The 13,926-nt window shown below is 41.8% G+C and overlaps 1 protein-coding gene across 10 annotated transcripts in view; it reads left to right on the top strand.

Moving 5' to 3' along the window:
• The first annotated feature begins 3,479 nt into the window (after positions 1 to 3,479).
• NR3C1 (nuclear receptor subfamily 3 group C member 1) overlaps positions 3,480 to 13,926 on the top strand; it is a 124,666-nt gene continuing 114,219 nt past the window's right edge. For 2 of the 10 annotated variants that reach the window (XM_024246808.3, XM_063723984.1), the window contains exons 1-2: positions 4,310 to 4,907; positions 7,257 to 8,453. In XM_024246808.3, coding sequence (XP_024102576.3) covers positions 7,270 to 8,453 — 1,184 coding nt within the window. In that variant the 5' untranslated portion in view covers positions 4,310 to 4,907; positions 7,257 to 7,269. 10 annotated transcript variants of the gene reach the window in all.

Below are 13,926 nucleotides of genomic sequence, written 5' to 3'. Positions count from 1 at the left end.
CAGTGGGCTCATAAAAGCTTTAGACCTTCATCAAAAGATTAGAAAATAAATGTTCAATCACAGGTTTTAGGTTTCAAAAGTTTCAAAAGTTTAAAGTTTGCAAGTTATCTTTCTTAAAATTATTTCCTTGTTTTAACTAATTTTTAAATTAAACTCCAGTTCAATCACATCCACTAGAAGGCTTCACTTTCTACAAGGAGGCAGGTAAAGGTGATGATCTTAAATACCATACTGGGAGCTGGGATCTGTGTAGCACTAGAATCAAGAGTTATCGTATATACTTGAGAAGGAGCACAGCATGATTTAGTTGATGTTTTGGAGGGGTAATCTGGCAGTACAGCTTGGATTATTTTAGCAGGAATGGAGATGATAAAACATGAAGAGAATGGGAGAACTCACTTGGGTAATATATCAGTTTCTGATATCAATGTATCAAGTGGTTTGGTTATTAGTTAGGCTTAAGGTTTTCTTGGCCTTAGGACATAGTCTCTAAGACCATATATTATCATTCATTCATTCATTTAACCAACACCCACTGAGCACCAACTATGAACTAGTGATACAGGGGTGAACAGACAGACACAGTCCCTACCTTTGCAGAGCTTATGTTCTGGTGGGTGATACAGAGAAATAACAAATGAGGGCACAAATAATGAACTATCATTGTAATGTGCTAACAAAGTATGCAGAATACTAGAAGAACATACCATCAAGAATCTAATCTAGTTTATTTTAAAAAAAAGTGGGGGGAGCACTCAGATGTTTAAACACAAAACAATAAAAATGAGGATCTTGAGTGTTATCTTTACACTTTTTATTAACCCATTTGGCCACAACAATAACCCAGTAAAAGTGATTTTACATCTAGTTAACTAGTTGACTCAATGTTATTATAACCCTGTAATGTATTTGTTGGGTGCCTACTATGTAGTGAGCTCTGTTCCAGGAGTGGGACATAAAGCTATGACAAGATAGATCAGATCCTTGCCTTGATTGAGTTTGAATACATCACCTTCATTTCTACCTCTGCTTCTAAGACAATCAAATACAGTCCCACTCAGATAGGGATTCATCCTATTTCTTGTAGTAATTATAAGTTCCCAGCGTTACAGATTAGTAAATGCCATGCCTAAAGACTTAGGATATTATGCATAAAACACTTTCAATAGTGTCTGTCAGACAGCAGATGCGCAATAAATGTTGACTTTCGTTAGAACTGTGTTATTATTATAATGCTAAATCTCACATCCTTCCTGGTACACTGGAATTCATCTCTTGAATTAAATTCCGTAAGCACATATTGTAAGTAGTCTATCATAGAATTGATATACTACTTCATGTTAATGATTGAGATCAGTGAGGAAAACCACTTTAATATTGTCTAATTCCTCTTAATACATAGGAGCCGTGTGAGCTTAGATAAGCATCAACCTCTGTAAGCCTGTTGTCCTCATATTGAAAAATCGAATAACAATACCTATCTCATTCAATTGCTGTCAGCAAAAGTGGGCAGCAGAACAGTGGGGATCAATAAATGTTAGCCACAAACATAACTATTTGTATTACTCTGAAAAAGAGGAGTTAACTTATAGTTTATGCATGCTTCCAAATGAATGTGAAAGACTAAAGAATGAGAATTTTTTTGCTATCAAATTAAAAAATCAACAGGCACATTTAGATCACTGAAGAGGGAATTAGGAAAAGTTTTTTTTTTTTTTTTTTTGCTCAATTAAAAATGTTTTCAATGGCATATTTAAAACTATGCAAGTATTCTTCCCCATTAAGATCTGCAGAGAAAAAAAATGAAGGAAGAATAATTGGGAACTCTTGTGAAATTATAAATTATTTAAGCAGAGTACCTACCACTAAGGATTTGAGCATGTATGAGCAATGAGGTGGATTATTAGAGCACAGATTCAGTAGTGAGACAGGCTTATGGCATGGTGAGATGTGTTCTATTAGACAACTGTACTGTCCCCTTAATTATATACATATATGTATATAATATATGTATACATATGTATATGTACATGTATATATAAATAGAATTCTTAGTTATTTTAAGCTGTGTACAAGGATAATTATTAGCATGGGCTATTTAACTCACTTTTAAAACGTGTAAAACATCATTGTAGGGTTGGGTCTTGATTTGTTTCCCATGAAACTGTCGGTAGTTTAGGGGCCAAATTAACGAAAGACATTTCATTCTAGTGCTTCAGGCTCAGAAATTGGAAAAACGCACAACTAGGTCAAGTAGCGTTCTCATAGCCTCACAGATGAGCATCCAAAGCAAGGGCCTCCTTCTAGTTGACTTGTGCCAAGGGACAGGAGAAGCGGAGTCTGCCTTCTGGGTCCAGAAAGGGGTTTTGTTAACATGGAGTTGCTCAGCTCCTTCATAAAAATTCTTCTGGCTGAGGGTTCTACGTTGGCATACGGTTGGTTCCCTCTTCTTTTCCGAGGTGGCGAGTATCTCTTCCTTTGCCAAGATGGCGGCTCCAGAATCCTCTGGAGGCGGCCCTCGTAGATCGTCTCCGGACAAGAGGCTTGCTGAAAGCCTACTTCTTTCCTTTCACGCCAGACAACGCACAGGGAACCGTTTACCCTTGAGAACCGAAGGACAGCTTAGGCTACCCGCGATCGCGAACCTTTGCCAAGATGGTGGCCGCGGGGCCGGGCTGGCGTCACTGTACCCTACCAAGATGGCGGCGGGCGGCTTCCGGGACGCGCTTCCCCAATCGTCTTCAAGATGTCAGAGCAGAGGCCGCCGCCGTCGTCTGAGCGCGGCGGGAGGTGAGAGAGTGGCTGTGGCCGAGCGCCGGAGCAGGATTAGGTGGAGCTGCGGCAGCCCCCGCCCGTGTCAGGAGTTGGCAAGCGATGTCACCTGTGGGGGCGCAAAAGTTACCTCCCCAAACCCTAAAGCCACACAGGACAACCTTTCCCAGAGTCACAAAAATCATAATCTGTGCCGCACAAGGGAGGAGGCTCGGTCCTGGCATCCTCCAAGCCTTCCCGACGCAGCGAGCTGGGGAAGGGAGCTGGGGCGGGGGCTTCCCGCACGGGCACCCCTTGCCCCACGGCCCTCTCCTTTCTCAGGACGGGCCACGTGTTCCCTTCCCCTTGGACTGAGGGGGAAGCTCGTAACAGGAACAGCTGTAGGGAGTTGAACTCTGGCATTTTAAAGCTGCCTGTATTTTGTTTTATTTGTAGGGGCAGGGGTCCTATGAACGTGAGAGGGTAAGCAACGCACAGAGTTGAGGGCAGCAAATGTCAAGATTCGGGGGTGGGGCCTGCACCGGGAACTTGGACGCGGGCCCTGGCCAGGGTGGAAGGAGAGGTCAGCAGTTTGGGAAGGGGGGATATACTTCGCCAGCAACTTACTATTTCGCCTGCAACTTGCTTTTAGGCCTGCCGCCCCCTGCTTTCCTTAATCATAATAATAAAAAAAAAAGTGCAAAGAAATCCAGCTCGCTGGAGGTTTCGCATTTGGCGTGCAACTTCCTTCGAGTGTGAGCGCAATGGGCGGGAGGGGTGGGGGTTGAACTTGGCAGGCGGCGCCTCCTTCTGCCGCCGCCGCCTCGCAGACTCGGGGAAGAGGGTGGGGGACGGTCGGGGCGCGGGGGAGGGTGGGTTCTGCTTTGCAACTTCTCTCCCAGTGCGAGAGCGCGGCGGCGGCAGCTGAAGACCCGGCCGCCCAGATGATGCGGTGGTGGGGGACCTGCCGGCACGCGACTCCCCCCGGGCCCAAAGTACGTATGCGCCGACCCCCGCTATCCCGTCCCCTCCCTGAAGCCTCCCCAGAGGGCGTGTCAGGCCGCCGGGCCCCGAGCGCCGCCGAGACGCTGCGGCACCGTTTCCGTGCAACCCCGTAGTCCCTTTCGAAGTGACACACTTCACGCAACTCGGCCCGGCGGCGGCGGCGCGGGCCACTCACGCAGCTCTGCTGCGGGCGGCGCCCCGGCTCTTCTGGCCCGCCCGCTGTCACCCGCAGGGGCACTGGCGGCGCTTGCCGCCAAGGGGCAGAGCGAGCTCCCGAGTGGGTCTGGAGCCGCGGAGCTGGGCGGGGGCGGGAAGGAGGTAGCGAGAAAAGAAACTGGAGAAACTCGGTGGCCCTCTTAACGCCGCCCCAGAGAGACCAGGTCGGCCCCCGCCGCCGCCCTTTTTCCTGGGGAGTTGGGGGCGGGGGGCGAAGCGCGGCGCACCCGGCGGGGCGGCCACGCCAGGGGACGCGGGCGTGCAGGCGCCGTCGGGGCCGGGGTGGCGGGGCCCGCGCGGAGGGCGTGGGGGCAGGGACCGCGGGCGCCCCTGCAGTTGCCAAGCGTCGCCAACAGGTTGCATCGTTCCCCGCGGCCGCCGCGCGGCCCCTCGGGCGGGGAGCGGTCGGGGGTGGAGTGGGAGCGCGTGTGTGCGAGTGTGTGCGCGCCGTGGCGCCGCCTCCACCCGCTCCCCGCTCGGTCCCGCTCGCTCGCCCGCCCAGGCCGGGCTGCCCTTTCGCGTGTCCGCGCTCTCTTCCCTCCGCCGTCGCCTCCTCCATTTTGCGAGCTCGTGTCTGTGACGGGAGTCCGAGTCACCGCCTGCCCGTCGGGGACGGATTCTGTGGGTGGAAGCAGACGCCGCAGCCGAGCGGCCGAAGCAGCTGGGACCGGGACAGGGCACGCGCGTCTGGAAGCCCCGACCCGCGGAGCCCGGCGCGGGGTGGAGGGCTGGCTTGTCAGCTGGGCAATGGGAGACTTTCTTAAATAGGGGCTCTTCCCCCACCCATGGAGAAAGGGGCGGCTGTTTACTTCCTTTTTTTAAGAAAAAAAATATATATTTCCCTCCTGCTCCTTCTGCGTTCACAAGCTAAGTTGTTTATCTCGGCTGCGGCGGGAGCTGCGGACGGTGGCGGGCGAGCGGCTCCTCTGCCAGAGGTAAGAACCGAGGCGGGAGGGGGCCGGGGCGCGCTCGCTCCCCCGAGGTGCCGCTGGGACCGGAGACAACTCGGGGGCCGCCGCGGGAGCCTACAAACTTTTATTAGCCTCGGGGAGTGGGGGTGGGGGGCTGGCGAGGGCCGGGCGACGCTGACGAAAGGGCAGCGCGCGGGTGACAGCGCTGGCCTCTTCCTCTCCCTCCGCCGGCGTCCCCTGGCCGGGCCGAGGGGGAGGAACCTGAGCTCGGACGGCGAGCGGAGCCTTGTCGAACTGCCGGGGGTTTCGAGCCTCTCATTCCTCGCGGGAATCCTGGCTTCTTTTCTCCCCCCAATGTCCCCTTTCCCTCCAAGGGGGTCGCCCGACACCCGTTTTCGTGGTGAACGCTAAGCCGCGTCTGAATTCTACTCGTCCGAATATTTGCACTCCACCCCGGCGCGCCCGAGCGCGAGCCCGGGCTCCGCGGAGGCCCCGGCGGCGCCTGGCTTGAGGAGGGCGTGCGGGGCGCGTGAGGGTGCACACGCGGGGGGCTAACAGCCTGCAACTTGGAGACTCCGGCCGGGGCTGGTGTTATCTGTCAGAAGTGGGCGTGTCGGAGAGAGAACTCAACAGGTCTGGACATACTTCTCTTTTAACCTCGCACTTTTTTTCTCCCCTGCACCCCCGCCCCGCAAGGGCTTGCTCTTTAGCGTTTGTTGTTAATTCGCGCCTGAGGTTTCTAAGTGGCCCCTTTTAGAAAAAGACCCCCTGTAACCATAGTAGTTTTGTGCTGCGATTTTTATAAGTGCTAGTTTGACGTTTGGGGTTGCAGACTTGATAACTGCAACCTTGTAATACCACTTAAGACCCTCTGGCATGGTTCATTAGGGCCGATTAATGTGGCTGGGTTATTTGCAACTTAAACTGGGGTATAATGTCGCTTGAGGGAGCGTTTTCGTTTTAGGAAGTATTGTTTTGGTTTCGGGTTTGAAGGCAGCTGTCAAAAAAGTGGCATGGAAATTCATTGGGCTCCATTTGATACCTCGTGTTTAGAGATCACCTCAGATAAACGGGGCAGAGATGTGGGGAGATAAGCAGTTTACCCTCAAGATTTGTAGTGGCAAGTCCACACCCCTCTCTCTACCTTCATGTTCACTTTTCAGTGAGGGTCAGTGACATTTATGCTGCCTAACGTCATCGCATAGGAAAAGTTACCTTTTATTGGATGGGATTTGACTGCAGTATCCCAAATGTGCCTCTCCGTCTTAGCCTGTCTCTTAAAACAACCTGATTAACAATATACTAACAGTCTTACTCTCTTGAGAATAGGCTGAGAATTGGGATAGGTGAAGGTTTGGATAGGTGAAGGCAGAGAAAATTATTTTGAACATTTTACTGGATACAGTTGTATCTGAATTTATATGAATGTGATTTTACGGTTCTGTGTTTTTCCATTTTTCAGTACTTCGATATTTGGAAAGGAAAGAACTTAGAGATGTAATACCATTTCATATTGAGGATCTCAAGCAATGTAAACAAATGTAGCTTAATCTAGATGGTTTTGTGAGTTATGATAAGGGTCAGCTATGTTTAAGTTACGTAAGCTAACAACATAGTGAGAAGCTACTACACCTTCTCTTCTGCTGTTTAAAATCTAAATTTTAGTTGGCCTATATAAAGTGTATCTCATTTCATATATCCAAAATTTGGAGGTAGGCACATCCAGTCAGAAGTATGGGTTAAAAAGCCTTTTCCCAGCCTGTCGGAAGATAAGCAGATCAGCATTGTTTATTTTTCAAAGAAAATGTGCATGGTTCACCAGTTGGTTGTACTCAAAGGTTTGGATGTGTGACTAGCTGGTAGGAGGGAAATTTGGAAGTAATTAGGGATTGAGAATTCTAGCATAGTATTTATCAAATGTTATACGTATTGGTTCTCAGAAAAGCAACCAGCCTTGATTGAAAAGAGGTAGGAATTTTAATGATCACACTTCCTTTTTTTGAAATTAAATACTTTGACATCAACTTGAACCTTTAGAATAATCAGATGTAATGAATTATAATGTCTGTGATTAACAAAGCTACACGTTCAGTGAGCGGCAGGATGAATAGCCAAGCTTAGTTCGATACACTTTTGCCCTCAGCTGTGCAAATGGATTGCATTGTACTTTTAAATGTGGCATGCTGAATGGGAGCAGGGGACATGGCTTTTTATTCTGGAAGATAGAAACTACTCTTCTGGTAACAAAGAATTTGATTCGGAGTTAACTAAAAGGTTCATTTAACAAGCTGCCTCTTACTAATCGGATCAGGAAGATAATGTGACTTTAGAGCTTACGATGTTTTCCCCCCGTTTTTGTTTTTTGTTTTGTAGTTGATATTCACTGATGGACTCCAAAGAATCATTAACTCCTGGTAGAGAAGAAAACCCCAGCAGTGTGCTTGCTCAGGAGAGGGGAAATGTGATGGACTTCTATAAAACCCTAAGGGGAGGAGCTACTGTGAAGGTTTCTGCGTCTTCACCCTCACTGGCTGTCGCTTCTCAATCAGACTCCAAGCAGCGAAGACTTTTGGTTGATTTTCCAAAAGGCTCAGTAAGCAATGCGCAGCAGCCAGATCTGTCCAAAGCAGTTTCACTCTCAATGGGACTGTATATGGGAGAGACAGAAACAAAAGTGATGGGAAATGACCTGGGATTCCCACAGCAGGGCCAAATCAGCCTTTCCTCGGGGGAAACAGACTTAAAGCTTTTGGAAGAAAGCATTGCAAACCTCAATAGGTCGACCAGTGTTCCAGAGAACCCCAAGAGTTCAGCATCCACTGCTGTGTCTGCTGCCCCCACAGAGAAGGAGTTTCCAAAAACTCACTCTGATATATCTTCAGAACAGCAACATTTGAAGGGCCAGACTGGCACCAACGGTGGCAATGTGAAATTGTATACCACAGACCAAAGCACCTTTGACATTTTGCAGGATTTGGAGTTTTCTTCTGGGTCCCCAGGTAAAGAGACGAATGAGAGTCCTTGGAGATCAGACCTGTTGATAGATGAAAACTGTTTGCTTTCTCCTCTGGCGGGAGAAGACGATTCATTCCTTTTGGAAGGAAACTCGAATGAGGACTGCAAGCCTCTCATTTTACCGGACACTAAACCCAAAATTAAGGATAATGGAGATCTGGTTTTGTCAAGCCCCAGTAATGTAACACTGCCCCAAGTGAAAACAGAAAAAGAAGATTTCATCGAACTCTGCACCCCTGGGGTAATTAAGCAAGAGAAACTGGGCACAGTTTACTGTCAGGCAGGCTTTCCTGGAGCAAATATAATTGGTAATAAAATGTCTGCCATTTCTGTTCATGGTGTGAGTACCTCTGGAGGACAGATGTACCACTATGACATGAATACAGCATCCCTTTCTCAACAGCAGGATCAGAAGCCTATTTTTAATGTCATTCCACCAATTCCCGTTGGTTCCGAAAATTGGAATAGGTGCCAAGGATCTGGAGATGACAACTTGACTTCTTTGGGGACTCTGAACTTCCCTGGTCGAACAGTTTTTTCTAATGGCTATTCAAGGTAAGATCAATGTTTTTCTGTTTCTTAAGAATGGTACATTTAAGATAGATTAATAGATGTAAATCTTCATTGATTTGTATGTGCTCTCTAAAGATTCATGTGCTTTTTTATATGAATAAGTTTAAGTGGCCTTTTGAAAGTAGGAAGACAACCTAAGTGACATCTGTATGTAACCATTTCAGGTTTTTTCCTTAAATAGTGGTTTTCAGTATCCCATTGGCCAACGGTGAGGATTTTATTTAACATTTTAAAAATAATATTGCTCATTAACAAATATCTTAAGGAAAAATTATATAAATTCAGGAGAGTATAATGTCTCATATCATCATATTGTGTTGTGCATGTTCATACAGCTGTTTTAGAATATGTTCTTATATTACAATAAATGATACCCTTACTTACATAGTCAAAAGTTGTGCTGCCTTATTTGTAAATTCGTTAAGTGTTAGCTTGAGATTAAAGGATTAAAAGCAGAAGTACTAACAAAGAGCCCTGTTCTTCAAACTGAATCTTCTGTTAAAGAATTTGAGTTTTGAAATTGCTAAAGCAATGCAGTGAACAGTGTACCAGACCATAGTATTAGACACAGGTCTTGCTCACAGGGTTCTTGCCTTAAAGTAGACAAGTTATGTCTGCCGATCAATCTCTTTAAGAGAGGAATTGGTGCCAACATGGTGCAAAACAAAATTTTACTTTCAAATGTTCCTGCAAGTTCTCAAGTAGATAACTGATGGCCAAAATTGTTAAGCTTCAATTTTCAGCTTTCATTTGATTTTTCTCTTTTTTTTACTCAGTCATTTATAAGCATACTGATATTTTTGTCTGACCCAAAAAGGTCAGAAAATGGAATTATCAGAAAAAAGTTCTAAATGTAGATATATGTGTTGGTAGAGGTGAATTTCTCTACCCCGTAACCTCATCCCCAATTCAGATAAATGCTAGGTTTTATATCCATTTTAGTTGTGAAGGAAAATATAAAAATGTGGATTGTAGTGACACAAGACTGATTAATCAGCGGTTTTTTTTAAACAAGACATGGTAGACAGAGTGATTTATTTGTATGTAGCCATTGAAGTTTTTTCTTAAATGTTAGTGATATTCATCTTTCCCATTAACCAGTTATTCAGATTTTTGAAAATACTTTTTCTGTGAAAGCTATCCTAACCCAGAGGATGTCTTTTTTCTTTCCTCTTTACGTAGGAAGCTTTTCTTGTTAGGGAAATAATTTAGACTTAGATTTAGCCTATGTTCTGTTCTTCTAAAAGACTTAGTTGTTGTCAAAAAAAAAAAACCCAAAAAACCTTGGTTCTTATGTGTCTTAATGCGAACTACCTCCTAATCTATTGTTTAAATAATTATCTTTCATTTAGAAGAAGACTACTTCAACCTGAGTTGAAGGTTTAAAATCTTTTCAGTAAGGAGATTTGAGATGTTTATTATTACATAAGCTGTTGTGTTTTAAATGCTAAAAGACATGCTGTGTTTTAAAATTTTCAATTGCAAATTTTTGGCAATAGAATTCACATACTTGGTTTTCTTAAAAGAGTTAAGTACGGTTGATTTGACTAAGCTATCTGTAGGAAACTCTTAAATTGATTTATAAAACATGTAGTTATACAAAGAAAAATAAAACATCTTAGGAAACTCTTGGGGATTATTAATGGATTTTGCCCTGATAATCATCATGGCATGGTTTTCATTTTCCTTACTATAAAGAAAAGGCATGGGACAAAACTTATTTTCCATTTGCTATGAACTTTTAAACCCTATAAAATCTGGGATATAGAGTATAAGTAGATGAACACAGTTGCTCTTAAATCACTAAAGGTGACTTCAATGCTTTAACTTTTATAGTACTTTATGACATAAAGCATCTTTATGTATTTTTAATTTGGGCCCCATAACCTTATGGAGGTAGTAGGCAAGGCAATGATGATGCGGCTCTTTAGAAGTTCTTTAATATCGAATGAAATTATTATTTTTATGCCAATCTGTGATTGGGAAATATAATCAGTAGTTTGTGTCCTAACAAGAAGGTATAATACTTTATACAGGGTATTTTGTTAATATTTGAAGATTTTATACCTTATGGCACTAACTAAGCACTGAGAACTATGATTACCCAAAACAAAGCTTCATCCAAATAAATTGAAACAGTGTTTCTTTTAAACCATCATTGAATTAGTCAATTGTTTCCAAACAACAGCCCTGATATAGCTAAAATTAGTTGCTTTCTCTTCTTTATATGTTACATGACTGTAGCCAAACATTTGCTATGACCAGTGACCCTGAGTGATCAGCAAATAATCAACACATTGAGACCACAACTTGAGTGAATACTGACATTCTGACTTTGCGTAGAAAAATATTAAATGCCACTAATAACTTGAATTCCTTTTAAATTAAAAAAAGTTATAAATTACAATTTGACTTTTTAAAATGCCACCTAAAATTGTTTTTATCAGAATACTTAAAAAAAAAAATCCTCACTTTATTCTCTGGGGGTGGGAAGAGGCAATTCCTTCCTTCCACCACAACATTGAATTATCACATAAAATTGTAAAATTATGAATATTATGATTGAGCTTAGTAAAGCGTTTTCTTTTTAAGTTCATTTATAGTAAAGCAAGAGAAACCTTATTGATTCTCAAAATCTATTCTTTAAGTAAAACAAACTAGCCATTCTAAATATGCTTTTAAAAATACTGAAATTCAGTACATTTAGCATAAACTTACTGATGAAGGCACATTTCTGCATTATTTGATTTTCAGCCTTGTTTCACTTAAGCATTAATGGCAGAGGTAGAGAACAGAAATGGTTTTAGGTGGTTATTAGAGCTTTTATTGGGATTATGTTGAAATTTTAGTGTTGAAAAAATTGTTCGTATCCTAAAGGGAGGGATTATTGGAGAGAATGAATGATGTAGGATGAACTTGTAAATTCAGTTTTCGGCAGAGTCTAGGGCTCTGATGATTGGCACTTAATGAAGCTACTAAAATTTATGTTGATTTTAATGTCTCATTAGTAATCGCATCTGTATCTGGTTTTATAAAAGTAATGAAATTGAAGACCTGTACAAATACAGAATGAATGAAGCAAATTCTGCTAACATCATGTTGAATGTTTTCTCAGAAAAAGAGGGAATACAAAGAGAAGAGATTTGTTTTGACTGTGATTTACCCCCACCCCCATGGATACTTTCTTTACTTCCTACCTTTTTTCTTTTTCTTTTCCTTCTGAAGATTCTGGCAATGGGTGTTTCAGTGTTTTTTAAGCTTAATATTTCTGGTACTCATTTATTTAAGTGATTTCTGAATGTTAAAGGAGATTTCCTTTTAAATATATTTTCACTTATTTTTAGCTTTATGATGAGAATCTTATTTTTTAAATCTATAACTTGTTATGGCTACATGATTAGTAAAAGAAAAGCTTTTAAAACACACTGTATATTCAGGTGTGTCATTTTAGTGTGGAATGACTAATACAGAAATATGTGACTAGCATGTGGTCAGATTTTATTGAAATTACTTACGATGTTTCTATGGCTATTCCCCTTATATTTTTATAATTGGTAACATAATTCATATGTTATTTTGGTTTTGTCTATTTGTGTTACATGTATTTTAGTCTGACCACTTTTGCTACTTATTTAATGTTTATACATTTTATGAAAGACTTATTCTGAAATATACCTTGCATAAATGTAGGTTAAATGCAAATTGTATTAATAGTGAAATGGATATGTGGGTAGAGATCACTTTAGGGGCCTTTTGAGATTTAGTAAAGGAAAGATTGGATTAAAAGGGTTTACCTTAATGTGACTGCCTAATGTGAAAGTCGGAACATCTGCATTAATTGGTTAGTTACATAAATCTTAGTCCACTCTGGCCTGCAGGTGATTGAAACAGCCCAGGAAATCTTAATTTACATTAAGTTTAGACAAGGTCTGAGGCATAGTTCTTAAAGCACATTCTTTTTTACTTTAATGATTATTCCTAATTTTAATTAGCAGTGGGTTCTCATTATGTACTAGTACTTAGGTGGGCAAATTAAATAAGCAAAATAAGTTTGTGCTGAATAGCATTTACCCTTCTGAGGACATCCTGGTAATATTTTCATCAAGAGTAATTGTGTAATGCAATATTTACAGGTATTTGTCAGATTAATGGGCACTTGTTTTCATATTTCTGAGTCATGGAAAATATACGTTGGTGATTCCTATTGCATAAAGAGTTTTCAAGAAAATTTTGTTGAATTAAACTATAACTACAAAAAAAAATCCATTACTTATTGACCTTTACAAAGGATTTTTAAAAGCCCATGCTGTCCTTATTTCTGCAGCTTCAGAGAGCCAACTGCTCTTATTTTCTTTTGGCATATTCTATTAATACTTAGGTTTTGTATTTTTCAAGTAAGAAAAAATTCCTATTGAGAATTTCAATTTTAGAAAAGAAAAGATCTACTAAGTGTTCCTTTCCCTGTTGAATTATGTGTGATCATTTCTATGCTAAACTAGATTAGGGTGTGACTTGTGATGGTGATTTTTGTTCATTTTACATATTAAGAAAGAAATAGAATTTTATTGCAGTTCAAAATTATTTGTAGACAGTGATTTTAACCCCCAAACACCTAATTTTGACAGGTTGCTTTCCTTAGTCCTCAATACTGTCGTAAATGTCTCTAAATACAGAATTTCCAATGGAGTTCATGAATTAATTGGGGGTGGAGTGTGAAGAGGGAGGAGCAACAGAGATGTGGAATGCTATAGATAAGTTTAGGAGTATCCAGATCAGTTCTGAAAACTAACAGTTTGGATCAACTGTCATGAATTAGAGGTTTAAGAAAAGAAAAATTTAGGGCTATAGGTACGAGGGAATGCATCAATCAGGATTACAATTTAATTTCTTTTATTTCAGGTAGAAATCTAAAACTAATCATGGCTATATAATACTAATTGTTGAGTTATGTTGTTTCTTACTATGCTTTATTATCAAAAAAGGATAAAATGCACATTTTACTTTCAGATTACTTTAGCTAAGATTAAGTTCATATTTGTCTCATTTTTATTTAAGCTGCTGTTTAATAAATGAAAATCTAATGACTTGAATGTAGTCGACCTAATGTCTTAATGTTGATATAATCATTTCATATTTCATAGTGCCCTTTTACAGCCATTGTCAACTGACTGGAGAGCAACCCTTTTCTTTGGTAATATATTTCTATGGGTTATGTATTTTTCTGCTGGAATATTCAGAAAATTTTTCATAATATGCAGAATAAATTATGGGGTTCTGCAAGTGTTAGACAGTCACTTAAACTACTTATATTGCAATACATTCCTTAAATTCAATATTTTGAATGAAAGTGTGTTATCCCCTAATTTTATCCCTTGGCCAATTTAAATATTAATTACATCCCAATAGAGCTGCATGCTTAAACATGCTTTTTCAGAGTAACCCAAGTATTAATTTC

The sequence above is a fragment of the Pongo abelii genome, chromosome 4 (genome assembly GCF_028885655.2).
Source record: "Pongo abelii isolate AG06213 chromosome 4, NHGRI_mPonAbe1-v2.0_pri, whole genome shotgun sequence".
Taxonomy (NCBI): domain Eukaryota; kingdom Metazoa; phylum Chordata; class Mammalia; order Primates; family Hominidae; genus Pongo; species Pongo abelii.
This window is presented reverse-complemented; position numbering and strand designations above follow the sequence as displayed.